This window comes from Haliotis asinina, chromosome 4 (assembly GCF_037392515.1).
Source record: "Haliotis asinina isolate JCU_RB_2024 chromosome 4, JCU_Hal_asi_v2, whole genome shotgun sequence".
Classification (NCBI taxonomy): domain Eukaryota; kingdom Metazoa; phylum Mollusca; class Gastropoda; order Lepetellida; family Haliotidae; genus Haliotis; species Haliotis asinina.
Window position 1 is genome coordinate 46,551,284 of NC_090283.1, and position 27,403 is coordinate 46,578,686.

At 40.1% G+C, this 27,403-nt stretch overlaps 2 protein-coding genes across 2 annotated transcripts in view; one reads left to right on the forward strand and one right to left on the reverse strand.

The window, feature by feature from the left end:
- Nucleotides 1–685: 685 nt before the first annotated feature.
- On the forward strand, nt 686–2,486 carry LOC137280971 (zinc finger protein 862-like). The gene is made up of 2 exons (XM_067812143.1): nt 686–799; nt 1,647–2,486. The coding sequence occupies exons 1-2, from the start codon at nt 686–688 to the stop codon at nt 2,484–2,486; spliced, it is 954 nt and encodes a 317-aa protein (XP_067668244.1).
- Nucleotides 2,487–10,731: 8,245 nt separating this feature from the next.
- LOC137282522 (uncharacterized) overlaps nt 10,732–27,403 on the reverse strand; it is a 32,626-nt gene continuing 15,954 nt past the window's right edge. The window contains exons 3-4 of the mRNA XM_067814278.1: nt 16,260–16,337; nt 10,732–13,492 (exon numbers count right to left, since the gene is read on the reverse strand). Of these exons, the coding sequence (XP_067670379.1) occupies nt 12,614–13,492; nt 16,260–16,298 (918 nt within the window). The 5' untranslated portion in view covers nt 16,299–16,337 and the 3' untranslated portion in view covers nt 10,732–12,613. The remainder of the gene's footprint in view (nt 13,493–16,259; nt 16,338–27,403) is intronic.

The following is a 27,403-nucleotide window of genomic DNA, read 5'->3' on the forward strand; positions in this document are numbered from 1 at the left end:
GTTCCAACAGGTAAATGTGAGACGATACGAGAGCAAAATGAGGGAACTTTCGCAATGATAATAAACTAGAGTTATCTTTCTTTGCTATTTATCCCTCCCCGATCGCAGTAAAGCTATTGGAAACCGAAGCGAGCATTTTTATAAATAACTGACAAGAGAGCCGGCAGGCACGTTTGAGTGAACTGTCAGACCGCGGCTGAATAGCAGACGACTGCCTCTTCATGTTTTATGGGGAAAAAAAAACATGTCACAGGAACTGATGGACAGTTTTTTACAATCGGACACAGGGGTGAAAAGGAAGGCCTTGGGTGATGACACCGAAGCCGAGGTTTGCACCAAACAATCTAAAGATAAAAAGTACGACAACGAGAAACGGTGTAGACAGTTTCAGAAGTCTTGGTGTTCAAAATGGCCGTGGTTACTTTACAACGAAGAAAAAGACATTATGACTTGTGAATATTGTGCGCGATTTCCGTCTGTATCCACGAGACATGGGGTAAAGAACACTTTTGTCAGTGGGTGTTCAAAATTCAGAGTAGAATATCTGAAAATCCATGACAGTTCAGCCGTTCATGCCGAGTGTTTGTCATATTATATTCATAGCGGTGAAACCGGTGATTTGTAGGTTGGGGCAAGCTGCGATAAAGTAGAGAGAGACGGGAAACTTTTGAAGTGTTTTTAAAAAATGGACAAGAAGAATTACGATCAAATTGAGAAACTGTTTGTGACAGCATTTCTCATTGCCAGCAAAGGAAAACCACTAAGTGATTTTGCAATGCACTTAGACTTGCTTGACAGGGTTGGTGTGGACATAGGGCGTAATTACAGAAACATTGATGGTGCGAGCAAGTTTATTCAAGCAATTTCACATAGTTTGAAAAAAGACTTCCAATCAGATATTAATGAAGCAAACTATGCATCCATTCTTAGTAATGGGAGTACTGACTCGGCAATTCTTGAACAGGAAACTGTGTTTATTCGTTATGTAAGCCATGGTGTTCCAGTTTCATTCCATGCTGCAGTTGTAACTCTAGATCATGCTACTGCTGATGGGGTGTTGGATGGAATAAAAACTGCTCTTGAAATGAATGATATTAGTAAAGCTTGTATCACATGACTGTGAGGGGCCCAAACTAGTGTCTGCAAACTTTGATGGTGCATCTGTTATGATGGGTAACCGTTCTGGAGTTGCAGGAAAGATCACACGAGAAGCTCCTTACGTTGTACCTGTTCATTGTGTAGCACACAAGCTGGAATTGTCAGTGTTGGATGCAGTAAAGGGCCTGTTGCCATTGAAAAATTTAGAAGAGGTATTGAAACAGATATTTAAATTCTACCATAATAGCCCCAAAATGAGAAGAGAACTTAAAACTATTTCTCAGATCTTTGAAACAGATTTGGTTCATTTGAGTGATGTGAAAAATGTGAGATGGTTGGCTAGCAAAGAGAGAGCTGTAAGGGCTCTGAGGACAAGTCTTCATTCAGTGATACAACACTTTGAAACTGTTGCTACTGGGCGAACTGAACAGAGCTCTAAAGCAAAGGGCTGGCTTGCAAAAATAAAAACTGTGACTTTCATTAAGACTTTGTTTATTCTGTTGGATGTGCTCCCTTTACTCACTGAAGTATCTCTTGTGTTCCAAAAGGAGGACCTTCTTGTCACTACAGTGTCCCAGGAAATTGAAGGTGTTATGTTGAAACTTACCCAACTAAAGGTACAGCCAGAAACAGGAGAAAACCTGAAAGCCTTCATGGATCTCTACTCACCCCAAGATGGTACTTTTGATGGTGTGATTCAACTGATTGGACAATCAAAACATGTAAACTTCAAACAGGACATGTTCTTCAATTCACTCATTGATGGAATTGTGAGATATATTGACAAAAGGTTTGAATGTTTCAGTCAAGCTCCACTGAAATACTTCAAAGTACTAGACTACACAGAGTGGCCCACTGATAGGTGCAGTCTTTCAGTGTATGGGTGTGAGGAGATAGATGCCTTACTTGAACATTACCATCCACTATTCACAGATGAGGAGAAGACAAGAATCAAAGAAGAGTTCACCACTCTTAAAGGATACTTAAAGAACTGTAAAAAAACAGTGTATGATTGCTACTCAAACCTGCTGTTTAGTAGACCCCTGTGTTTCAAGGTTTTCTTGAAAATTGTTGAACTTATGTTTACAATCAGCCCCTGCACCGCAATTTGTGAGAGGCTGTTCTCATCTATGAATCTTGTCAAATCCTCTCACAGATCAGTTCTCAGTCAAGATAACCTTAACAATATCCTGACAATTATGACACATGGGCCCAAGTCCCTCAAAGACTTCGACCCCAGGTCAGAAATCAAAGAGTGGACGACAGGCTGTAAAGGTACAAGACATGTCAAGGGGCATGGTCTTCACGAGCAAGCAGGCATATCTTTGCCATATCCACACTGTTTCAAGTCCGCCACCAGTCCAGAGATACATAAAGCCTTAGAGTAATCATACTGGTGTTGATTTAAATTACGTTTCAACAATATGAGAGTCAGAGACTGTTCTGTATAAAAACAGTGCCAATTATTACCTGTAAAGAGAGAAAAAAGACGTCCAAACAGTAAACTATAACATCAAATACCATGTTGATTTATTCTTTCACAATATCATCACAATTATGTCATAAAAATCAGGGCAAGTGGAAAATTAGTCAGGGCAAGTTACTTTCTTGAAGTCACTTGCCCTGTGGCAAGTGGCTTTTAAAAAAAAATTTGAACCCCTGCATGTATATATCTCAAAGGGTACTGCTGCTCGTGGTCGCGTAGCTTTTGATAAGCTGATTGGTGACGCGTGTATCCAATTAACTTTTTTAAAGTCTGCAACATTTTCGTCGTCATGCGAGGACTTGAAGCTCGTTCAATATATGTAATGATCTACCTGTATTATCGTAGTATTTATAATTTGGTCAGTTTATGTCAAAAGTATTCGAATCTAATTACAGCAATAGATGACATTCACTGGTTAGCGGCGGTCTGTAAATAATCGAGTCTGGATGCGACAATCCAGTGATTAACATCATGAGCATCAATCTGTGTGATGGGGTTACGATGACATGTGTCAGCCAGCCTGACTTAGCCCAGGGAATAAAAAAATCGAGTAAGCATAAACTAAAGAGGAATACTTCAAACTGTATTTGTGGAACACGATGTTACGCCATCAGGTGCATGAAGAAACTATACGAACATTTGAAACAACCGTGATAAGATAACAAGGGAAGCCGATAGTTAATTAGCGCCAAACTGGTAGGGTGGACGGGCCAATGGTAGCCAGGGATTGTTCATCCAAGCATGAGTGATGAGATAACAATGGGGGCATTTAGCAAGGGAAATGACAATAGAGAAATGCAAGCCAGGAATTAATCCAGGCCTTGCTAAACTTTTCACAGGTTTTCAAAACATTCATTTATTTCAACAAAAACACTCTCGGTTTCTGGAGTTATTGTTGGATTATTGGCTAGACAAGTTAAAAGAATAATTACAAAATTGCCATAGAATTTTAAGGCATATCCATTCTATTCTATACGACTAAAACAAATAGTGATTCAGCTTCCTGTTGGATTAAGTCATACGCAGGCAAGACGACATGCGCTGACAGGACAGAATTAAGATAAATATGGCTTTACCGTGCATTAGCTTTATTTCTTTATAACTCCATCGCTTTATCAATTTCTCGACTGGCTGTATCACTTTCTTGCTCGATTGCTTTCGCGCACCGTTTTATCACTTTACTGCTTTATCGCTTTCTCGTCTCACGCTATCGCTTTCTCGTCTTGCGTTATTGCCTTCTCATCTTGTGATATCGCTTTCTCGCCTCCAAATTTTAAGGCACCCGTGGCGAGCCACCTCCTCGTGGTGGGTGCTGGGTAACGCCAAGAGTTCGCCGACACCCCTGTAGTGGACCCGGGGGGATATTTGGTCCACCAACCCGTTTGCCGTGGGTTGCGGCCTGTGTCGGCGGAGGAGGGGATCCTGGTGGTTGAGGGCAATAGGGGCCTGCAATCGTGTTCCTATTGCTCAATACACCACTTTATCCCTGACTTCGCCTAGACGGGTGGTCGAATAGGCCCGGTTCGACCAATTGGCTGGTCACGCCAAGCCCTGTGCTACATTTGTTTACTGTTGTAAGAAAATTACGAAATTATAACATGTCTAAAGACTTGGCGAATGTTTTGATCTTAGAAATGTTGTTTGTTTTTACCTAGAGTCGTATGCCTGAAGGCGGTGGCTCATGGGCCAATCTGGCGGAATTATTAATCTTCTAATTTTTCTGCTGGAGTATATCATCCGGGTATCCTTGGTGCTGCAAGCTGGAGATACGCTTGTTTTTAGCATTGTCCTTGTGATACTCCGTGGATGGTGGGTGGGGAGCTCGGATGATGAAATCTCAACCGTAAATATGGCTTATGAAATCCCCACACAAACGTCCTCTTGAAAATGATGTAGATGACGATCAGAACAAATGAGTTTGGGCCACGCTTTCTTGTGATTGAATCGGTTGATAAAACACCTCTAAAATTGAATCCGTTCGCAGTTCCCAAAGGTATTGAGGGGGAAGTTAAGAACATTAAACGGTTACGTTCAGGTGCACTGCAGATTGAGTGCGGGAAACGGCAACAGTCAGTCAATTTGATGAGCGTAGAATCGTTTGTTGGAATTCCGGTTACTGTATCTGCTAACAAGACGTTAAACACGAGCAAAGGGATCATCAGAGACCGTGATCGGTTGTTTTTCTGACATGACAGAACTTGACATCATGACTGAAATGAAAGATCAAGGTGTGCTCGATATCAAACGCTTTTCAATCCGTAAAAACAATGAAAGTGTTCCAACCAATACCTATCTGTTCTCATTTTCATCTCCGACAGCTACAAAATCACTGAAGGCTGGTTACTGCAACATCAAGGTTGACCTGTACATTCCGAATCCGCTGAGATGTTTTAAATATCAGATGTACGGCCATGGTGTAAATACACACAACAGAAGATTGTACTAGTGACTTTAAAAAATGCACCAACTGCTCAGGCGACCATTCCTCATTTTCTAAACACTGTCCTGTTTGGAAAGAGCAAATGGAAATAAACAATTTCAAATTCACTCAAAATATCTCTTTTTCTGAGGCCAAAAATCTGGTAAAAAGATCTGATCTTCTAGAAAGTTATGCTGCAGATATGTACTAGTGACTTTCAAAAATGCACCAACTGCTCAGGCGACCGTTCCTCATTTTCTAAACACTGTCCTGTTTGGAAAGAGCAAATGGAAATAAACAAAATCAAATTCACTCAAAATATCTCTTTCTGAGGCCAAAAATCTGGTAAAAAGATCTGATCTTCTAGAAAGTTATGCTGCAGTAACAAAATCAACATCGGAGTCACGCTCTAAAATAACAAAATCATCCACAGGCTGCCAAACTACCTTGACTTGGGTAAATTGCGATTCTCCACAGCTTCTGTACCCAGCTTTATCAGCACAGATTGAGGAATCACTTCCTAGTACCTCAAAGTCTTCTTCTGATCACAAATCACCATCATCTCAGTCACATTCAAAGTCTTAATCAACAGCTGATAGTCAACAAACGGAGAAAAGTAAACCGAAGCCAAAGCCTGATGCTTCAAAACAACAAAGTGACAGAGCTCCTAAGGGGTCACAAAATAAAATTCAATTGTTTAATACATATGGGTCTCTTGAAGAAATGGACGTTTCTGAAAACGTCCATTCTAGGGCACATAGCTTGTCGCCCGCTAAAAGAGTGCGGGGTAGATCCCCAATAAATCCCCCTAAAAGATAGTTTATTCCAATAATATTGCACAGTGGAACTGCAGAGGATTCAGGACTAATTTACATGAATTACAGCTATTAGTCCAAGATTTCACACCTTCAGCGTTATGTCTCCAAGAGACATATTCAAAACAAACATACATTTGACCTTCGTCATTTTAATGCATATTGTTTTTCACCTCCGGGTGATAGAGCCACTGGCGGATCATCCATTCTAGTCAGACAAAACGTTATTCAAAGCCCTGTTTCACTTAATACTAATATGCAAGCTGTTGCAGTGAGAATTACTTTACATGTAGCGTTTACGCTAAGCTCTCTTTATATTTCACCGTCTTCGGCGTTTGCCAAAACCGACCTTCAAGCTCTATAAGATCAGCTCCCGAAGCCCTGTATTATAATGGGAGATTTAAATGGGCACAACCCACTCTGGGGTAGTGTAAATACAAACACTAAAGGTAAATTGTTGGAGGACTTTTGTTCTGACAATGATTTATGTATTTATAATGATGCTTCCAACATATATTTACACCCTGGTACAGGGACCTAATCTGCTCTTGACTTGTCATTGACAAATTCAGAACTACTAAATGAATTCGAATGGTCAGTCCACGATGACCTATGTGGAAGTGACCATTTTCCTACTGTATTAAAAGCTGTAACTCCATCCGATGTTCCTCCATCATCAAGACGAAATTTTAAAAAGGCTAACTGGGCTTTATATGAAACACTGTGTGCTGAAAAACTTACACCCGAACGTTTTATTGACGTTTCTGATGCTGTTAAATGTTTTTCTGATGAGCTGATGAGTGTATACTAAAGTCGTCTGTAGTTCCATACATAAGAAAACCATGGTTCAACGATGAGTGCAAACAAGCTAGGAAGGCAAGGAAAAAAGCAGAACATTATTTCCGTCGCCATCCTATGGTGCATAATTTAAATAAATTTAAGATTTTAAATGCTAAAGCACGGCGTACTTTTAAACAGAACAAACGCCAATCTTGGCAAAATTATGTATCCAAAATAAATTCTCGGACACCTATGTCAAAAGTATGGAACATGGTCCAGAAAATCAAAGGTAAAGGTACTAAATCTCCTGTCCATCATCATCTTAAACATGGAGATCAATTGCTTACTGATAAATCAGATATTGCTTATAAACTGGGTGAAACCCTTGCTAAACACTCTTCCTCCTCAAATTATGTACCAAAATTCCAGCAATATAAAAAACAAGAAAAGAAAACTATTAATTTCAATTCTGATAATGGGGAAGATTATAATGAAACGTTGTCTATTCATGAACTCCATACTGCTCTTGATCCAGCTTATGATACTGCTACAGGAGCTTATAACATGCATTATCAAGTCCCGAAGCCCTTACCAGAACCCTGTTAAGAGACGCTCACCTTTGATGATGTTTCGACGTCAGATAAATTTCCTTTTTCGTTGCTTCAATACCCAAACCTGGACGTGATCATACGGATCCGTCCAACTATCGACCGATTTCACTAACTAACTGTGCACAACCATGGAACGCATGATGAATAATCGACTTTGAAAAACATAACTTTTATAACAGACATACTGTGTGGTTTCCGTAAAAGCAGATCATTTGCGTTTATAATCATTTGTTAAGAACGCTGTAATTATCATTTTTTATCTTCAAAAAGCATATGACACAACCTGGAAATATATATGGCATTTTGAAAGATTTAGATGGCTTCGGATTGCGAGGCCCTTTGCCTCAATTTATAGTCATTTTTTTAAACGACAGTTTCAAGTCCACGTGGGTTCTACCCTGTCTGATCATTATAGTCAGGATCAGGGTGATCCGCAAGGCAGTATTTTGTCTGTCACCCCTTTTAGTATACAGATAAATAGTTTTAAAACAGTTTTAAATGATTCAATTGATTGATCGTTATTTGTGTGTGATTTTAATATCTCTTGTCGTGGTAAAAATATGTATACTATTGAACGATAACTGCAGCTGTGTTAATCTATTCAGACACTCTGTTTTACTTTCTGGTGGTTAAAAACGTATCATGTAAACATCCACTTTTAATTGATATTATTGACTTGTATAATGATTTTGCTATTGGCCAATACGACATCATATTTTGTTGGTTACCCAGCTGCGTAGGCCTGGCTGTTAATGCAGTGGCCGATCTTGCTGCCATGGCAGCACTCAAGAAATTTGTAACACCACCTCATTTTCCATACTCAGATTACAAAGCCAAAAATTAGAACTTACATCCGCGATCTTATGCAAAAGAAGTGGGACACCCAGGTAGGTATCAGTAAATTACATGCAATAAAATCCCATATTGGTTACACATTCTTGGGTAACCAGTAAAGATATGAAGAGGTCTAGCAGCGGTGTCGCATTGGCCATATTTATTGAAAGGCGAAAATTCCCCCGTTTTGTATCCTTTGTGATGAAGCATTTTAACTCACTAAGTAGGATACTTTTAACACTATTGTTGGTCATATAATCATTGCATTTATAAAAGAATTAGGTTTGCCATCTAATTTGTAAATAGTTAAATATTTTATTATGGGAAGTTTGAATTAGTAGCTCCGAGTGCTAGTGGTTGGATGCTCAAGTGGGTAAAACACTGTAAAATTATTGTCCTCCTGCGAGGGTACGTAAGTTTCAAAACATTGGAAGTAAATTTAAACTTTCCACTGTTTTAAAACGTAGCATTTGTGTATTTTAATGTATAGCTAGATGTGTCTAAAGTGCCAGTAGGTAAAGAGATGGAGTAAATCCAGCTTGGGCCCTTGCAGGAAGATTAAATGTACTGTAAGTCCCCATGGTCCTCAGTATGGTGATCTGCCTTCTGTTGTTGACAATCTATGGCCGGCTTTTATAATGTATTGTCCTGTTAGTTAAACTGTTTTAGATCTAGTTACTAGTCGTAAATGGATTTCTGTGATATACTATTGGTTTTACTGTTCTTCTTGAACGACGTTTTAATTTCTCACTCACCCAATCGTTGTCCACGTGTGCGAGGAATCTACATACCAATGCCATGTACTACTTATACAATTAATTAAAACGTAATCAGGTGTACAACATTAGACCTATATCGTTTACAACGGGTTTTTCATTTGTGTGGATAACACAAACAGTTCATGATGCACTTATGTTTACACGGAAGTTTAGAGAAAGATTAACTGACATGTACAAACAAACATGGCATAATAAGATTTGTAACTTGTATTATTTAAGGCACTGCTGTAAGCTGAAAGCAGTGTAGGAGCCTGAATGTTGTATTTTGCAGCTGAATAAGTCTCCTCCAAGTGTTGCTTGTAAATTCAGAATATCCTTACATAATTTTAAACCTGTTTCGTTCCGGAGAAATAAGATCAATGGTATAACTAGTTGTATCTGTATAAATTGTTAGTTTGGAGCGATTGAAGATGCACACCATGTTTTATGCAGTGTATAATATATAATGAAATTCGCCAAAAGTACCTGCCGTAGCTGAATGCCATGCCTCAATGTGAACAAAGCATGACACACGTACTACAGTCTAAAGATCCACATGTTATTAAATCAGTTGCTCTGTTTGTGAAACACATGTTTAAGCATCATACTTGAAACTTACCTTCCATTCGTCTCTCTCAAAATCATAAACATGTTTACTAACTAACGGGCTTTCTCACCAGCGGGTCTTCTCACTAGCGGGCTTTTTCACTAGCGGGTCTTCTGACTAACCGGCTTTCTCACTAGCGGGTCTTCTGACTAACGGGCTTTCTCATTGGCGGGTCTTCTGACTAACCGGCTTTCTGACGAACGGGCTTTCTCACAAGCGGGTCTTCTGACTAACGGGCTTTCTCATTAGCGGGTCTTCTGACTAGTAGGCCTTCTAACTAAAAGGATGGCCCCTTTCCGAGCTGTTGTTACTACAGTCATTAAGTTGTTTTATGTCAACAAGCTGAGAGGTCATTTTACGACGATGTCGTATTGGCCATGCAATATATACTCATGCATACCTCTTAAAAGATAAGGATCCTCCGTTTTGTATCCCTAGTGATGACTGAGTCACGGTCAGGCATATCCTGCGTGATTGTGTTAAATTCTCCATCATAAGGAATAAGTATTTTACTGTAAAATCAGTTAAGGATATTTTTAACACAGTGCTCATTAAAGTATTTGTCTTTGAAAGGAAATTGATTTCATTGCTGAAATCTGAAGTAATATGATTTGTAGGTAGATGTATAACTAACTAGAGTTGTTAGTGGCTGTACCCTTAAAGAGGCTTAGAGTATTGTAAAGTTATTGTCATCCTGTGAGTGTACGTTAGTCCCAAAACTTTTAAGTCCTCGTAAACTTACCAGGCTTTATTTTTTTTTCTTTACTTGTTTTATTTTTGGCTGACTTTTCCTACAATCGCCTACAGCTGAAGGGATAGAGTACATCCAACTGTGGTCCATGCAGGTAGCAAAGGTACTGTAAGTCCCCTAGTATGGTGATCCACCTTCTGTTGTTGGCGATCTATAGCCTGTTTTCATATTTTGTTGTCCCTTATAGCTAAGATGTTTTAGATTTAATAACTAGTTTTTAATGTATATCTGTGATTTTCTAGTTATTTTACTGATCACCGATATTCTAGTTATTTTACCGTTGACAGGATTGTGTAATCTATCATTTGTTATTGTTAGTCTATATATACTCATGGAAACAAATAAGGGAACACACGAGAGTACTCCGAAACTTTGTGTTATTCACAAAAAAGAAGGTGGCACCCACAAATCTGGCCTTTGCCTTACATCTATTAGATAGCTAATCTATAGTCCGTTTGTATATTGTATTGTTCTGATAGAAGTAGAATTTCAGAGATATGTGATAAACTGGCGGGCAAAAGAAAGTATAGGTACACTTTCACAACCCATAAAACAAAGACAAACGAAAATAGTTCAGTTTATATTATTTTATCGGATTCAGTGATGATTAATGATATTCTCAACATAAAACAGAAAACTTTTATGTTTGCATTTATACCATAATGGCCCAGTAAACACACAAGGGTTGAATTAGCACATTTTGTTAAAATCTCTCGTTGCACCAAATCTCTCGTTGCACCAAATGTCAGTAGCACACTACAATGAAGCATGGTCACTGTCAGTAATGTGTATGACCTCCTGCCACGTCAATACAGGCTCGGATACGTCTCCTCATTGACGTAGTCAATCGTCTGATGACGTCATTAGGTATCCGTTGCCATTCTTCTGTAAGTGCGCGTTGCAACTCTTGACGATCATGTGGAACAGGTCTCCGAAGTCTAATTTGTCTGTCCAAGTGGTCCCACAAGTGTTCAATATGATTCATATCCGGTGAGCAGGCAGGCCAGGGTAAAACATGAACGTTATTTTGCTGCAGAAAGTTGTGTGTTACTCTTGCAGTGTGAGGTCTCGCATTATCATGTTGGAAAATAATGCCCTGTGGTTGAGTTTGTAAAAATGGCAGTACAACGGGCTGAAGAACTTCTTGAATATACCGATGAGCATTCAGGTTTCCATTTATTATGACCAAAGGTGTTTTGATCTCCCCACAAATGTCACCCCATACCATGACACCACCACCACCGTAAGGATGAACTTCCCGGATGCATGGACGTGCTAGCCGCTCACCACGACGTCTGTATACACGTTCTCTACCATCGTTGCGATACAAGCTGAAACTACTTTCATCTGTGAACAGAACCCTTCTCCAGTTACGGACTTGCCATCTGTATACTCGTCGTGCCCACTGAAGCCTGTTACGCCGATGTTGAGGGGTTAATGTCATGCCACGGAAGGGCCGGTAAGCACGAATTCCTGCTTCACGCAATCTCCTTGACACTGTGCGTCGACTAATGCGGTGACCAAGTGCTGTTTCTGCTGTTGCTGTTACAAATCTGTTTCTGAGATGAATTGTCCGAATATAGCGATCTTCTTGGGGCGTTGTTATACGTGGTCTGCCACTACGGGGCCTGTCTCGAGTTGTACCAGTCTGCCGGTGACGTTGTAGAAGCCTGGACACTGTCATGGGGTGAGCAATGGAAAGTCCTCGCAATTTGCACATGTGTTGCTCCCATCTGTGCCATTCCAACCGCTCGCTCTCTTTCTTCCTGGGTCAAATGTGGCATCCTTTTTGTGTTTATCAGTTGCTGTGATATTGCAGCATCGGAGAAGTCAATTTATACTGAACTCCTGCACGAGCATTTCATGAAATTGGACTTCTGTACGTGTTTTACCATTTTCTTGAATATTTCCAGAATAACGACCAAAAGTTGCGTTTTGGCAATGGAAACCATAAATGGGAACTTAGGCAGTCATTATTATACAAACTCTCATCACATGTTGTCACAAATGTACAAAATGTAATATTATTAAAAACCTATACTTTCTTTTGCCAGCCAGTTTAGTTTGAAAGCCATGATACTTTGCTCATACATACCCACGCTTGGCAACAGAAGATTGGTAATCTCCAGCATGCATTCTTGCAATGGCGATGTTGCGTGTCGCAGAGTCGTGACAGGCGATCTATAGCCAGTTTTTATACACTGTATTGTCCTCTCTAGTTAAAATATTTTAGATTTCATGACTAGTTTTAACATCAATATATCTGTGATAATCTAGTTAGTTTTACTGCCCTTTGTCGGCTGATATTTTAGATTGATTACCTTGTTTTCATCGCTGTATGGTTGTAATGTTGCCGATGCGATGTAAAATTATAATTCACTCACTCAAGACGTGGCGTAGTAATTTGACCTTGGAACCTAATTTTCTAATTTATTCTCCAGTTCCGGAAGTCGATTAACTATTCTTGCGTGCATCATTTTGAGCTCTCTGCCATGTCTCCCGGCACAAGTAACCAAGGTAGAACCACGGATTATAACGGCTTTTCGTTTGGGAAAATAGCTGGATTTGTACCCGAGGCTTCAATTCGGACGATGGAAGGTACATTGAATATATGACCTGCTGATCGGTGTTCATTAAATGTCGTCTTAACAACATCTTCACTGTATTCATGTAGTCTTCAGTATAATTGTGCAACACTTGAGGAGTTCCCAGAAACATGGCACCACCTACCCACACCTGATTTCCTTTCATTACACTTTCTGTTGTTGCTTTATCGTTAAAACCATACACTTTGCTATAGGCGACTTTCCGTTTGTCCCACTGGTTTGGTATTTGAAGCTTGAACATCGAGTTATCATCAACAAGAGCACGAAAGAGTCCAATGTCCAACCAACAAAAATATTCGGTAGGAAACAGTTCTTCAACTAAGACTCTGTTAACTAGCTCAAACTTTGCATGCATTGCGCAGGAGTAGTTCTCATTTACTGTGTTTGGATAGTGTTGTGGATAGTTAGGCTGCCTGTAAATATTTCGAATTTCTTTCGACAAAGAGAAGGACCACAGATCGGCCCTCCTTATGAGGAATACCTTTGTCATGTTGCTCGGGAACCTACGTCTGAGGCTCGTCAGTAAATCAAAGACATCTTTGGAATCCGTATATGCTACAAGGTTGTTCCTGATTCGGCCAAACACCTTCATCCAGTTCATATAACGGCTTGGTGTGTACACGTTAGACTTGGTGCCTTTGGCGAAGGAGCCGATATTAAAATATGCCGTAATGACAGTGATTTCTGGTTTAAGAAGGGATGGGTCTTCAATACTTTGTGACAGAGTCTGAAAAAAATGGTTACGTGTGATAGAATTCGATAATACATTTGATACATTACTCATGATGTGGGTTACAATCAACGACATGCAGTATATTTACATCTTAATGCACATAGAGGCCTTTTTATATATTAGTGCAACCGCCGCCATATAGCTGGAATATTGCTGAGTGCGGCGTAAAACTAAACTCACTCATTTATATATGTGCATATAAAAATCAATGTACAGGCAAATGTTGCTAAAGGAGACACGTTCCAGTGACGTTGACATCACCTCAGCGTGTCAAGAGGGAATGCCCAATTACTTTTCAGAACGTAGCGTTACAGTTCCCGAGAGCATGAGATATGAGGAATGTGTTGACTATATCTGAAATCAAATGGCTGACCTCGCCCTGAAAATACATTTGTTAGTCCATGGTTATATTCACTGTCTTTCTTTATTTCACTATCTTGTAATTATACTGTCCAAACAAGATGAAAGTGTACTACATGTGTTTGATCACTTGTACAATTTGATCATTTCGAGTAATACATTTAAGTTTTTTCATGAGTGATGTTAGTAATACTGATATTCCTGGAATTTATTCATGTTACTAGTATATTTCGGATAACACTCTCTCATTTCCATTTTATATTCATAGACCAACAATTTACTCACTCAAATAATATCGCTGATCTAGATAACAATATTTTTTCAAGTTAAGTGTATTCCTGTTTCAAAATTACCTTTGCCATAACCAACATTATCTGTAATATTAACAAATATAAATTACTAATTGTCCATGATGATGTATCATGAGCTGATTTGATGACAATCGATCCACACAAAGGTTTTTCAGAAAAACGCTCCAGCGAATAACTAAACTATACCCACAACCATATTAATATAATGCAATTCAACAGGCTCCCACGCAATGCAGCCTTAAATTAAATCATTTCTGAAAGGCAAAAGTAACATCCCATTATCTCCTTAGAGCTGCACGTTACGTTTCCTTTCTGAAGGTCTGGATTTCAGGCATAACTTACGGAGTACGTAAATTGAGAGTACTTGTTTAAACCTCAACATATACTCATGCCAATAAAGGTTGTCATCCCCTTTAAGTTTATTTATAGGACTGGAAAATGTACAAAAACAAACAGAAGAAATGGTAGAAAAGCAAAGATTTAATACTCGCACTAAAAATTCTCATCATCATAAATACATGGCCATGCAACACAAGTCAATCATGTGCCTCTACCAGGAATTTATTTTTACGTTAAATGAAGAATACGTATAGAGTAGCTAATTACCAAGACGTAATGTCAACCGTTTGGGGAAATGTGGGCTTTACAAAATGAAACGTGTACTGTCAAGACACTGATGGAAAGAGAGTCTGATCATTCAAAAACATTTGTGTAATATCAGTAACGTGTTGCTCCCCCTTGTGCGTCAATAAGGGCGATAATCCGGGTTGGCATGCTGTTAATGAGTTTGTTGACATCTTGTAGGGCCACATCGTTCCAAATTCTAACCAATGATGTTTCCAAATCGTCTATATTTGACGGAGGAGGGTTCATTTTCCTTACCTGACGGTCCATACGGTCCCACATGTGCTCGATGGGATTCATGTCTGGGCTTTTGGCAGGCCAGGGTAGTCTGTTCACACCTTCCGTCGCCAGGAAATCATCAATTGCTCGAGCACGATGAGGACGAGCATTATCGTCTTGTAGCAAAAAGTTATTGCCATAAACACGGCGAGCATGGGGCAGGCAAGTGTGTTCAAGGACATGTCGGTAGGTTCGCTGATTGACGTTCTCCTGGAGAACCACTAACTCAGTTTTACCATTATAGTGAATGCCACCCCACACAAGTACAGATCCACCTCCACCCTGAATGAAACCCTCAACACAGTCATCCCTGAACCTTTCTCCTTTTAGTCGACGTACTCGCACCCGTCCGTCGATCCTGTTTAGCAAGAAACGTGATTCGTCCGTAAAGATGACGTGACGCCAATGCTGCAGTCTGATGTTCCTGTGCTGCCTGGCCCATTGAACACGTAACCGCTTGTGTTCTGCAGTCAGGAATGGTCGACGCAGAGGTCTTCTAGCTCTGTAGCCTCTTTCAAGCAGTCTGTTGTTCACAGTTTGACGGCTAATTCGGACGTTAATAAGGTGACCCCATCTGTCCCTCAGTGACGTTGAAGACAAACGGCGGTTGCGATGTACCAAACGGAAGAGTACACGGTCATCACGTTGCGTAGTTTTCCGGGGGCGACCTGTGGATTTCCTTGGAGTTACTGACTGTTGTGTTCGATGAAGTTTCTTTATTCTCTGAACAGTTCTTTTGCTTTCGTTAAGTTGAAGACTGATCATACGATTTGTAGCATCTACTCGACTCATTCCAATGATTTGATTCCGTATGTCATTGGACGTTGGCCTCGGCATTTTAAGGACATAAAGTTTCAACACCAAAAGGCACAGGCAGAGGATTTATGGTCTGACAACAGCATAGTTCATTTTCGGTGCGGTTCGTGTGTATCGCTGTATAAAAAGCTTTACATGCTACTGAGTTGACAAGTTGTATTTGAGTGAATGTTTGAGCTTACATGCATGTGAAAAAAAATTGGAACAATGTGTACCATCTCCTGAGCAGTTTTCGACTTTTTGCTGGGGGGTGACAACCATTATTGGCATGAGTATATTAACAATGGGAAATGAACTAAATGTGAAATGCAAACATTAAGTCGATGTATATGTATCTTAAGACATTATTGCATTCAGGTGAACCAGCTCACCTTATTAGTGTCCGTGTCTATGTTGAATGTCACTTGCATCCCGGATGGGAGAATTTGTTGGTGTGAAATACTATTGGTCTGAAACATTACAAAACAGTGTCAGATTTTTATACGATATAGGCGACACGTGAGACCAAACTAGTGAGTGAGTGAGTTTCGTATTACGCCGCTCTCAACAATATACCAGCCATATGGCGGCGGTTTGTAAATAATCGAGTCTGGACCAGAAAATTCAGTGATCAACGGCATGAGCATCGATCTGCGCAATTGGGAACCGATGACATGTGTCAACCAAATCAGCGAGCCTGACCACTCGAGTCCGTTAGTCGCCTCTTACGACAAGCATAGTCGCCTTTTGTGGCAAGCGTGGGTTGCTGAAGGCCTATTCTGTCCCGGACCTTCACGGTAATGCAGCCCCGAAATCATCAGTATGTTCCTGCAATGAACAAAACATCAGAAAGTGGTCCTTTTTTATATAACATGCCAGTATATATATGTTAGGGGATGAACTGCTGAAAAATTAGGTACAATCAACTGACTTTAAAAAAAATACTGACGTATGATTGTGTGTAAAGTTGTACACTATATGTGGACCAGAGGCTTTGAACACAATACAAGTCGTGTCTTGTCTTGTCTGACTCTAGAACACCTTGTAAGTTAAAGGCCTTCCTTGACAATATCTTTAGCGATATGGTCATGGTAAGGACAGTTTTAAACTCCCTTGGAATAGGCCTATATACATCCTAAAACAAACTCCTGTTAAGCAAGCTGATCTTGTCCTTTTCGATAATACCGTTTAATTGATTTATGTGTCGCAATATGTCAAGATTCAGGATAGGCATGATACACATGCGGACTCCACCACTGAAAGATCTACCCCTAGTTTGCACGCAGCCATCAGGGGGTTACCTGGATTAGAGGAATGAATGAATAAGCGTGCAGGGCAAGTTGCACCCTGTGTAGTATGGCCCCTGTGAAAAGGCTACCCATAAAGCTGACACTGTGACATCATTCATTCAAATATTACTACATATATTGCCATTCAACAAAAGTAGAAGATATTCCAGTTTTCGGGCATATCAAGATATAGCAGTATATATCCAAACACGTGTAATATTTTCAAAGCTGTGGAATAAATTGGCACAATTTCATTTTCATTTTATCAATCTGGTAAAGGCACCCGTGGCGAGCCACCTCCTCGTGGTGGGTGCTGGGTAACGCGAAGAGCTCGCCGACACCCCCGTTGTGGACCCGGGGGGATATTTGGTCCACCAACCCGTTTGCCATGGGTTGCGGCCCTGTGTCGGTGGAGGACGGGAGTCTGGGGGTTGAGGGCAATGGGAGCCTGTAACCGTGTTTCCTTTGCTCAACACACCCCTTCGACCCTTACTTCACCTAGACGGGTGGTTGAATGGGCCCGGTTCAACCAATCGCTGGTCATGCTAAGCCCTGTACATGCAAATTTGGCTGCACAAATTTGAGACACTATTTACAAATTTTGTTCTAGCTTCATGATGATATAATTTTCTTTTGATTGTGATTTCGATATCCAACTTTGTAACTTGCCTAGAGTCCTATGTCCAGAAGGCAGTGGCTCATGGGCCAATCTGGTGGAATTATTGAACTTTTTTAATTTTTCCGCTGGAGTATATCATCTGAGTATCCTTGGTGCTGCAAGTCGGAGATCCGCTTGTGCTTAGCATTGTCCTTGTGATACTCCGTGGTGGGTGGGGAGCTCGGATAATGAACGACTATACACTTACCATGGACTACGAAACACCCTCTAAGAAAACAAAACGTCCCCATGACACTGATGACGAACAACGACCCTCCACAGTACTTGATTACTGGCCACGTTTCCTGATTATTGAGACTTTGGATAAGACTCCCTTACCTTGAAACTAAATCCTTTCGCGATTTCAAAAGGAGTTTATGGCATAGCAGGAGAAGTGAAGAATGTTCAGAGGTTGCGTTCAGGATCCCTGTTAGTCGAATGTAACAGGAAACAGCAAGCAATGAACCTGCTATCAACAGATATGTTTGTTGGTGTTCCCGTTAAGATCTCTGCTCATGGAACTTTGAATGCTAGCAAAGGGATTGTAAGAGACAGAGATCGCCTCTTTGCTGACATGACAGAGATTGATATCGCTTCTGAGATGAAAGACCAAGGAGTGTTATTTGTCAGGAGATTTACAACCCGCAAAAATAATGAATCAGTTCCAACAAACACTTATCTCTTCTCGTTTTCAGCGCCAAACCCTCCTAAATCAATCAAGGCAGGTTACTGTAATGTGAACGTTGATGTGTACATCCCTAGTCCTCTGCGGTGCTTTAAATGTCAAAAGTACGGACATGGAGTGAATAATTGTACATTGTCTGTTACTTGTGCTCACTGTGCTGAGAATACACATATAACAGAAGATTGTGACAATAGTTATAAAAAATGCACCAATTGCCACGGAAGTTACTCATCCTTTTCTAAAGACTGTCCTGTTTGGAAACAACAGATGGAAATAAATCGGGTTAAATATACAAGGAATGTCAGCTTTGCTAAAGCAAAAAAGCTTGTTCAGTCTAGAGAACACAGTGAAACCTATGCCTCTATCGCCAGTTCATCAACCGAAACAACCCATAAGGAAAGTCCTTCAGTCACAATTAAAAATACCTCCTCGCACTCATGCCAAACAGACTTGACATGGGTAAACTCTGACACTCCTACACGATTGTCTCCTGATCAGTTCACTCAGACAGCAAAATCACTTTCACAGCTGAACCACTTGCAGGAACAATCGTCTCTTCCACAAACTTGTTCTCAACCTGACAGAAATGAGAACCAACCTGGAAGGTCCAAAATCAAATCACGGATAGACACTTCAAAAACAAATCGGGCATCTAAAGGGTCAGATAAGATAAAAATATCTAACAAATTTGGATCACTAGAGGATATGGATGTTTCTGATAGCATCCATCAAAGGGCACATAGTTTATCGCCCTCAAAGAAAGTGCGGGGCAGATCCCCAATCAACCCTCCTAAAAGATAGTTCATTCTAAAAAACTAGTACAGTGGAATTATAGAGGCTTACGGTCCAATTTTAATGAGTTACAGCTTTTAGTCCAAGATTTTGCACCATCGGCTTTCTGTCTGCAGGAAACTTATTTGAAGCAGACAGATGCTTTTGATTTACGGCATTTTGATGCATATCATTACTTTTCACCTCCGGGTGACAGAGCCATTGGGGGATCTTCAATCCTTGTTAAACAGGATGTTATACATAGTCCTGTACCACTCGCAACTAACCTCCAAGCCGTTGCAGTTAGACTAACTCTTCATGTTACCTTTACACTATGCTCTTTGTATATTCCGCCTTCTTCAGCACTCCAACTGTCAGATCTGCAAGCTCTCTATGACCAACTTCCTAAACCTTGTATTGTAATGGGTGATCTCAATGGCCATAACCCGATATGGGGTGGCTCAAACACTAACTCAAAGGGTCAAATACTGGAAGATTTTATCTCCAATAATGATTTGTGTATTTACAATGATGATTCTAGCACTTACCTGCACCCTGCAACTGGCACTTACTCTTCTTTAGACTTTCTCTTTCAGATTCTAGGCTACTTAATGAATTTGAATGGTCGGTCCACAATGACCTCTGTGGAAGTGACCATTTTCCAACTATCTTATCAGAAATTAATCCGTCTGACTCTCCATCATATTCGAGATGGAATTTTTCCAAAGCAGACTGGTCTTTATTTCTTGCTTTATGCACATCTAAAATACGGCCCGAAGTTTTTAGTGACATAGCTGATCCCATTCAGTGTTTTTCTGACGTTTTAAATGAAATTGCTGATGAGTGTATACCCAAGTCCTCTACGAATCCACATGTACGGAAACCATGGTTTAATACAGATTGTAGACAAGCCAGGAAAGCGACAATAAAAGCAGAAAAATATTTCCGCCATCACCCAACTGTCCACAACTTAAATAAATTTAAAATACTCAACGCGAAAGCACGTCGTACCTTCAAACAAAACAAACGGCAATCCTGGAGAAACTATGTCTCCAAAATTTATTCACGTACGCCAATATCCAAAGTATGGAACATGGTTCAAAGAATTAAAGGTAAAGGTTCAAAAGCTGGTGTTCACCATCTTAAAGATGGGGATAATTTAATTACTGACACATCTGAAATTGCAAATAAAATTGGCGAAACTCTTGCCGAAAATTCATCATCGGCGAATTATGTCCCTGAGTTTCAGAGATATCAGAAACAACAGGAAAAGAAAAAACTTAATTTCGATTCAAATAACGGGGAAGATTACAAGGAAGTGTTTTCTTTACATGAGCTCCATACGACTCTTGACCAAGCTCACGACAATATACAGTACCAGCTACTGAAACACTTACCTGAATCATGTTTGATGACACTTTTGGATATATTTGACTAAATATGGACGTCTGGCAAATTTCCTTCTTCATGGCGAAATGCCATTGTAGTTCGAATACCAAAACCTGGTAAGGATCATACAGATCCGTCGAATTATAGACCAATATCGTTAACTAGCTGTGTCTGCAAAACCATGGAGCGTATGGTGAATAATAGATTAGTTTGGTATCTTGAAACCAATAACCTTATCACAAATATTCAGTGTGGTTTCAGGAAACATCATAGTACCATTGATCATTTGGTACGTTTAGAATCCTGTGTTAAAAATGCTATAGTCAATAAACAACATGCTGTATCAATTTTCTTTGATCTTGAAAAGGCTTACGGTACCACATGGAAACATGGCATTTTGAAGGTTCTAAATGGATTTGGTTTGAGAGGCCGTTTGCCTCTTTTTATATCACAATTTTTAAAAGACAGGCAATTTCAAGTCTGTGTGGGTTCAACCCTGTCTGATCATTATAAACAGGATCAGGGTGTTCCCCAGGGCAGTATTTTGTCGGTGACCTTATTTAGCATTAAGATTAATAGTTTATCCAAGGTTTTAAACGATTCAATTGATGGATCACTTTTTGTGGATGATTTTAATATTTCCTGTCGTGGTAAAAATATGCATACTATTGAACGGCAACTGCAGTTATGTTTAAATAAAATAAATAAATGGTGTCTTGAAAATGGTTTTAAGTTCTCAAAGTCGAAAACTAACTGTCTACACCTTTGTAGGAAATATAAATCGCATAAAGACCCTGAACTATATTTAAATAGCACCTCCATTAAAGTTGTAAAGGAGGCCAAGTTTCTGGGCCTAGTTTTCGACTCCCATTTAACTTTTTGCCGCATATTAAATCCCTCAAAGCCAAATGCCTGAAAGCACTCGATCTGTTGAAAGTTGTTTCCAACTCAAAGTGGGGAGGGGATCAAGCTACCCTCCTACACCTATATCGATCACTGATCCGTTCAAAACTCGATTATGGCTCCATCGTATATGGTGGGGCCTGTAAAAGCAACCTTAAACTTCCTGATTCTGTCCACCACCAAGGTCTAAGACTTTGTCTTGGGTCTATCAGAACTTCACCTATTGACAGTCCTTACGTTGAGGCTGATGAACCATCTCTTACACTACGTCGTATAAAATTATCCTTACAATACATTACTAAATTATACTCTAATGAATCTAACCCTGCATATAACTGTGTGTTCAATCCACTTCATGGGGATTTGTATGACAAGAAGTCTTCTCTGGTTCCACCTCTAGGGGCACCCGTGGCGAGCCACCTCCTCGTGGTGGGTGCTGGGTAACGCTAAGTGCTCGCCAACCCCCCGTTGTGGACCCGGGGGCATATTTGGTCCACCAATCCGTTAGCCGTGGGTTGCGGCCCTGTGTCGGTGGAGGAGGGGATCCTGGTGGTTGAGGGTAACAGGGGCCTGCAACCGTGTTCCTGTTGCTCAACACGCCACTTTGGCCCTTACTTCACCTAGACGGGAGGTTGAATAGGCCCAATTCAATCAATCGGCTGGTCACGCAAAGCCCTGTGCATGGTGAATACTTTTGCACGTAGTACTTTGATTATATGATCTTGGCTTTTTTGGCTTTCAATGTACAATTTTATGTGTACTAATTTGCCTAGAGTCCCATGCCAGAAGGCGGTGGCTCATGGGCCAATCTGGCAATATTAACCTCTGAATTCTGTGTTTCTTCAGGAATGTGTCGAGGGCGAACCAGCCTGACATTTGTTCTGTTTGATTCAACAGCTTTTCAAGTTTTTATTGGCTGGAGTATAACATCCCTGTAGCCCTGGTGTAACAGACTGGTTTCCGCTGTAACACCGTCCTTGTTGACACTCCATGGTGGGTGGGGAGCAGGGTTGTCGAACACTTTTCCTACATAATGGCTACCTCCATTCCTTCTGGTTCATCGAAGAATAAACGCCGGTATGTTGAATCTTCGTCATCTGATGAAGGCTCATCTGACTTAGTTGACTCGTGGCCGAGATTTATTGTCATCTCATCTGCTGATGAAAACCCTCTCAAATTGAACCCCTTTGCTATTTCCAAGGGCATTCACGGTGTCTGTGGAGAAGTTAAGGATGTAACGCGACTTCGAAATGGCTCTCTGTTGGTGGAATGTGCGCGTAAGCAACAATCGGACAATCTGTTGAAATTAAAACAGTTTGTGAATACACCCGTTGTTGCCTCTGTACACAGAACTTTGAATTCATGTAGAGGCATTGTCAGAGATAGGGCTCATTGTCTTTCTGACATGACTGAGGAGGACATTGTTACTGAGCTTCACAATCAAGGGGTCATCGCTGTAAAGCGATTTTCCAAAAAGAAAGACGATGGCACAACAATCAAGCTCAATAGGTATTTGTTCACGTTTTCACATTCCGTCCTTCCAAAATCTGTAAAAGCGGGATATTTCAACATTGGGGTGGAGGTGTATGTACCGTCTCCACTCCGATGTTTCAAATGTCAAAAATTTGGTCATGGGGCAAAGTTCTGCCGCAACAGCTCGGTATGTTCCCGTTGTGGTAGTGCACACGAACTTTCTGAGTGTGCGAATGGCATTAAGTGTGCTAACTGTGATGGAGACCACTTAGCCTCATCTAAATCCTGTCCTTTTTATGAACGCGAGACAAAAATTCAACATATCAAACACACTAACAATATCTCGTATTCTTCTGCAAGAAAGTTGGTACCCCTTTTTACCACTTCATCAAATTTATACTCAAATGCAGTCTCTTCTCGAGCTCTTGTTTCCAGACCTTCTATGACATCAAAATCATGTCAAACATCCTTATCTTGGGTCAATCAACAAGTCATAATCAGTGACACTACTCAGACTTCTCAGGTTCTGATTGATGTATCTACATCAACTTCTCAGACAGAGGATGTAGCATCACTGCCGTCGGTAGATTTATCTTCAGCAGCGCAATGTATCGCAGAGGAGAGATCACAGAGTCGGAGTAAATCTTCACAAAATGGCAAAAAGGAAAAGAAACAATCCAAAAGGACCAGAACCATCCAGCATTTGGAGGTGCCTTCCTCAGAGTCTTCCCCTATCACGGTTCACAACCAATTTGAACCTTTAGAGATGGAGGTCAATCCGTCACTCCCAGTTAGTGGAGTTAGACCCCACTCAAAATCACGAACTCCAATTGAACCTCCATGAACCGCTCAACTAACATCATCCAGTGGAATTGTAGAGGACTAAAGAACAATTTAAATGATTTACAGTTACTGATACAGGACTTCAAACCATCGGCATTTTGCTTGCAAGAAACCTATTTAAGAGACACTGACCTTATGGATATAAGGCAATATGATTCTTATAATTATTTTTCTCCTCCAGGACCTAGAGCTACAGGGGGTTCTTCAATTTTGGTGAGGCAGGGTGTTATACATAGCCCTGTCCCCCTGAATACACCACTTCAAGCTGTTGCTGTCAGGCTGACTTTGAATATTGTTTTCACGTTGTGCTCAATTTATGTATCACCGTCTTTTACTCTACAACAAACAGATATTCAGGCTCTTTATGACCAGATCCCTAAGCCATGTATCATTATGGGTGACTTTAACGGCCATAATCCACTTTGGGGTAGTTCTGATACAAACAGAAATGGGAGGATATTAGATGATTTTCTTTCAAACAATGAACTATGTCTATTCAACAATAATTCGAAAACGTACTTACATCCTGGTACAGGTACATATTCTTCTCTTGATTTGTCACTCACTGATGCAGATCTCTTAAATGAATTCGAATGGTCAGTTCACAATGATCTGTGTGGCAGTGATCATTTTCCGACCATTCTTCAGGCAATAGCTCGAGGTGATATCCCCCCATCGTCAAAATGGAACTTCAGTAAAGCGAACTGGCCTTTGTTCAAACTACTTTGCAAGGACAAATTAATTCCTGATCGTTTTATTGATGTTCCTGATTCAGTCCAATTATTCTCTGATGAGCTCAACAAAATAGCCGATGAATGTATTCCTAAGTCCTCTATAAATCCACACATACGTAAACCATGGTTTACTAATGAATGTAAACAAGCTAGGAAAAAACGGAAAAAAGCTGAACATTATTTCCGCCGCCACCCAATGGTGCATAATTTAAATAAATATAAAGTGTTAAATGCTAAAGCAAGGCGCACATTTAAGCAAAACAAAAATATGTTACGAAAATAAATTCCCGAACGCCAATGTCCAAGGTATGGAACATGATCCAGAGAATAAAAGGTAAAGGTACCAAATCAACCATACATCATCTCTAAACTGGGGATCAGTTGTTAACAGATAAATCTGACATTGCAAACAAACTGTGAGAAACTCTTGCCCAACACTCGTCTAATTATGTTCCAAAATTTCAAAAATATCAAAAACAGCAGGAAAAGAACAAAATCAATTTTCATTCAGATAATGGGGAAGATTATAATGAAATATTTTCTATTCATGAGCTTCATACTGCTCTTGAACAATCTCACGATACTGCTACAGGAGCTGATAACATTCATTATCAACTCCTGAAACACTTACCTGAATCCTGTTTAGAGACACTGTTGAATATTTTTGATTATACTTGGACATCTCGTAAATTTCCTCCATCCTGGCGTAATGCCATTATTGTACCCATACCTAAACCTGGCCGTGACCATACAGATCCCTCTAATTATAGGCCTATTTCCTTGACTAGCTGCGTTTGCAAAACCATGGAACGTATGGTCAATAACCGACTAACTTGGTACTTACAGTCAGATAATTTAATCACAAATATACAATGTGGTTTTCGTAAAAACCGCAGTACCATAGATCATTTAATTCGATTGGAATCATTCGTTAAGAACGCCATCATTAACAAACAGCATGCAGTGTCAATCTTTTTCGATTTAGAAAAAGCTTATGATACGACATGGAAGCATGGCATTTTAAAAGATTTACATGATTTTGGTTTACGGGGTCGTTTGCCTCAATTTATATCCGAGTTTTTAACTGACAGACAATTTCAGGTACGCGTGGGTTCTACCCTGTCTGATCATTATACTCAGGACCAGGGCGTCCCACAAGGCAGTATTTTGTCTGTCACACACTTTAGCATTAAAATTAACAGTCTATCAAAGGTTTTAAGTGATTCAATTGATGGATCACTCTTTGTGGATGATTTTAATATTTCTTGTCGTGGAAAAAATATGCATACTATTGAACGACAACTGCAGTTATGTTTAAATAAAATAGATAAATGGTGTCTCGAAAACGGCTTTAAATTTTCTAAATCCAAAACTAATTGTATACATTTTTGCCGCAAATACAAACCACATAAAGACCCTGAAATATTTTTAAATGACACTCCCATCAAAGTTGTAAAGGAGGCAAAGTTCTTGGGTATACTTTTTGACTCCCATTTAACTTTTCTTCCACACATTAAATACCTAAAAAATAAATGCTTGAAGGCACTAGATCTATTAAAAGTTGTTTCCAGTTCCAAGTGGGGAGGGGATCAATCTACCCTCCTACACCTGTATCGATCACTGGTTCGCTCGAAACTTGATTACGGCTCCATTGTGTATGGTGGAGCATGCAAAAGCAACCTAAAAATATTAGATTCAGTCCATCATCAAGGTCTAAGATTCTGTCTTGGCTCCTTTCGAACTTCACCTGTTGACAGCCTGTATGTCGAGGCTGATGAACCATCTCTTGAACAGCGACGTATAAAATTAGCTTTACAGTATATAACAAAACTGCATTCGAATAAGTCAAATCCTGCATATAACTGTGTCTTCAATCCTCTGTATGAGGATTTATACAATAAGAAATCTTCTCTTGTTCCGCCTCTTGGTTTAAGAATAAAACTACTTATTTTTGCTGCTGGCATTGAGCTGGAAAATATAGCTCCTTCCTGTCTTCTTTCTTCTCCTCCTTGGCAGTTGGTTAGGCCACAAGTTGACCTAACATTAACTACATTTAAAAAATCAGACACTAATGAATTACAATACAAACAAGAATATAATCAATTAAAACATAAATATAGCACTTATAAATCCTTATTTACAGATGGGTCCAAGGACGGTGGCGCAGTGGCTTGTGCCACTGTCATTGGATCCAGAACAATATCTTCTAGATTGCCCGACAACAGCTCTATTTTCACAGCTGAAGCTAACGCTATATTAACGGCTCTTAAATATATTCAAGGACATCCAAAACATAACCGGTATATAATCTATTCCGACTCTCTTTCTTGCCTTCAGGCAATTAAAAACACTTCTTGCAAACATCCACTTTTAATAGAAATTATTGAATTGCATAATGAACTTGCTACTGGCCAATACGACATCGTCTTTTGTTGGTTACCCAGCCACGTTGGCATTTCTGGTAACACGATGGCTGATCTTGCTGCTAAGGCAGCACTCAACAAATCTGTGACACCACTTCTTATTCCTTACACTGATTATAAAGCTACCATTAGATCGTATATCCGTGATCTGATGCAGAAGAAGTGGGACACCCAGGTGGGCATAAATAAATTACATGCAATAAAACCTTCTGTTGGTTATACCTAATTGGGTTGTCAGTCCAGATTTGAAGAGGTCATCATGCGGCGATGTCGTATTGGCCATACGAGATATACTCATGAATACTTATTGAAAGGTGAGGATCCTCCGTTGTGCATCCCTTGTGATGAAATAATCACGGTCAAGCATG

Coding starts and splice junctions, on each gene's coding strand:
- LOC137280971 (XM_067812143.1), top strand. CDS start 686: ATGGACAAGAAGAATTACGATCAAATTGAGAAACTGTTTGTGACAGCA. Junction 800..1,646: donor ACTTAGACTTGCTTGACAGG/GTTGGTGTGGAC, acceptor GTGTTCCAAAAG/GAGGACCTTCTTGTCACTAC.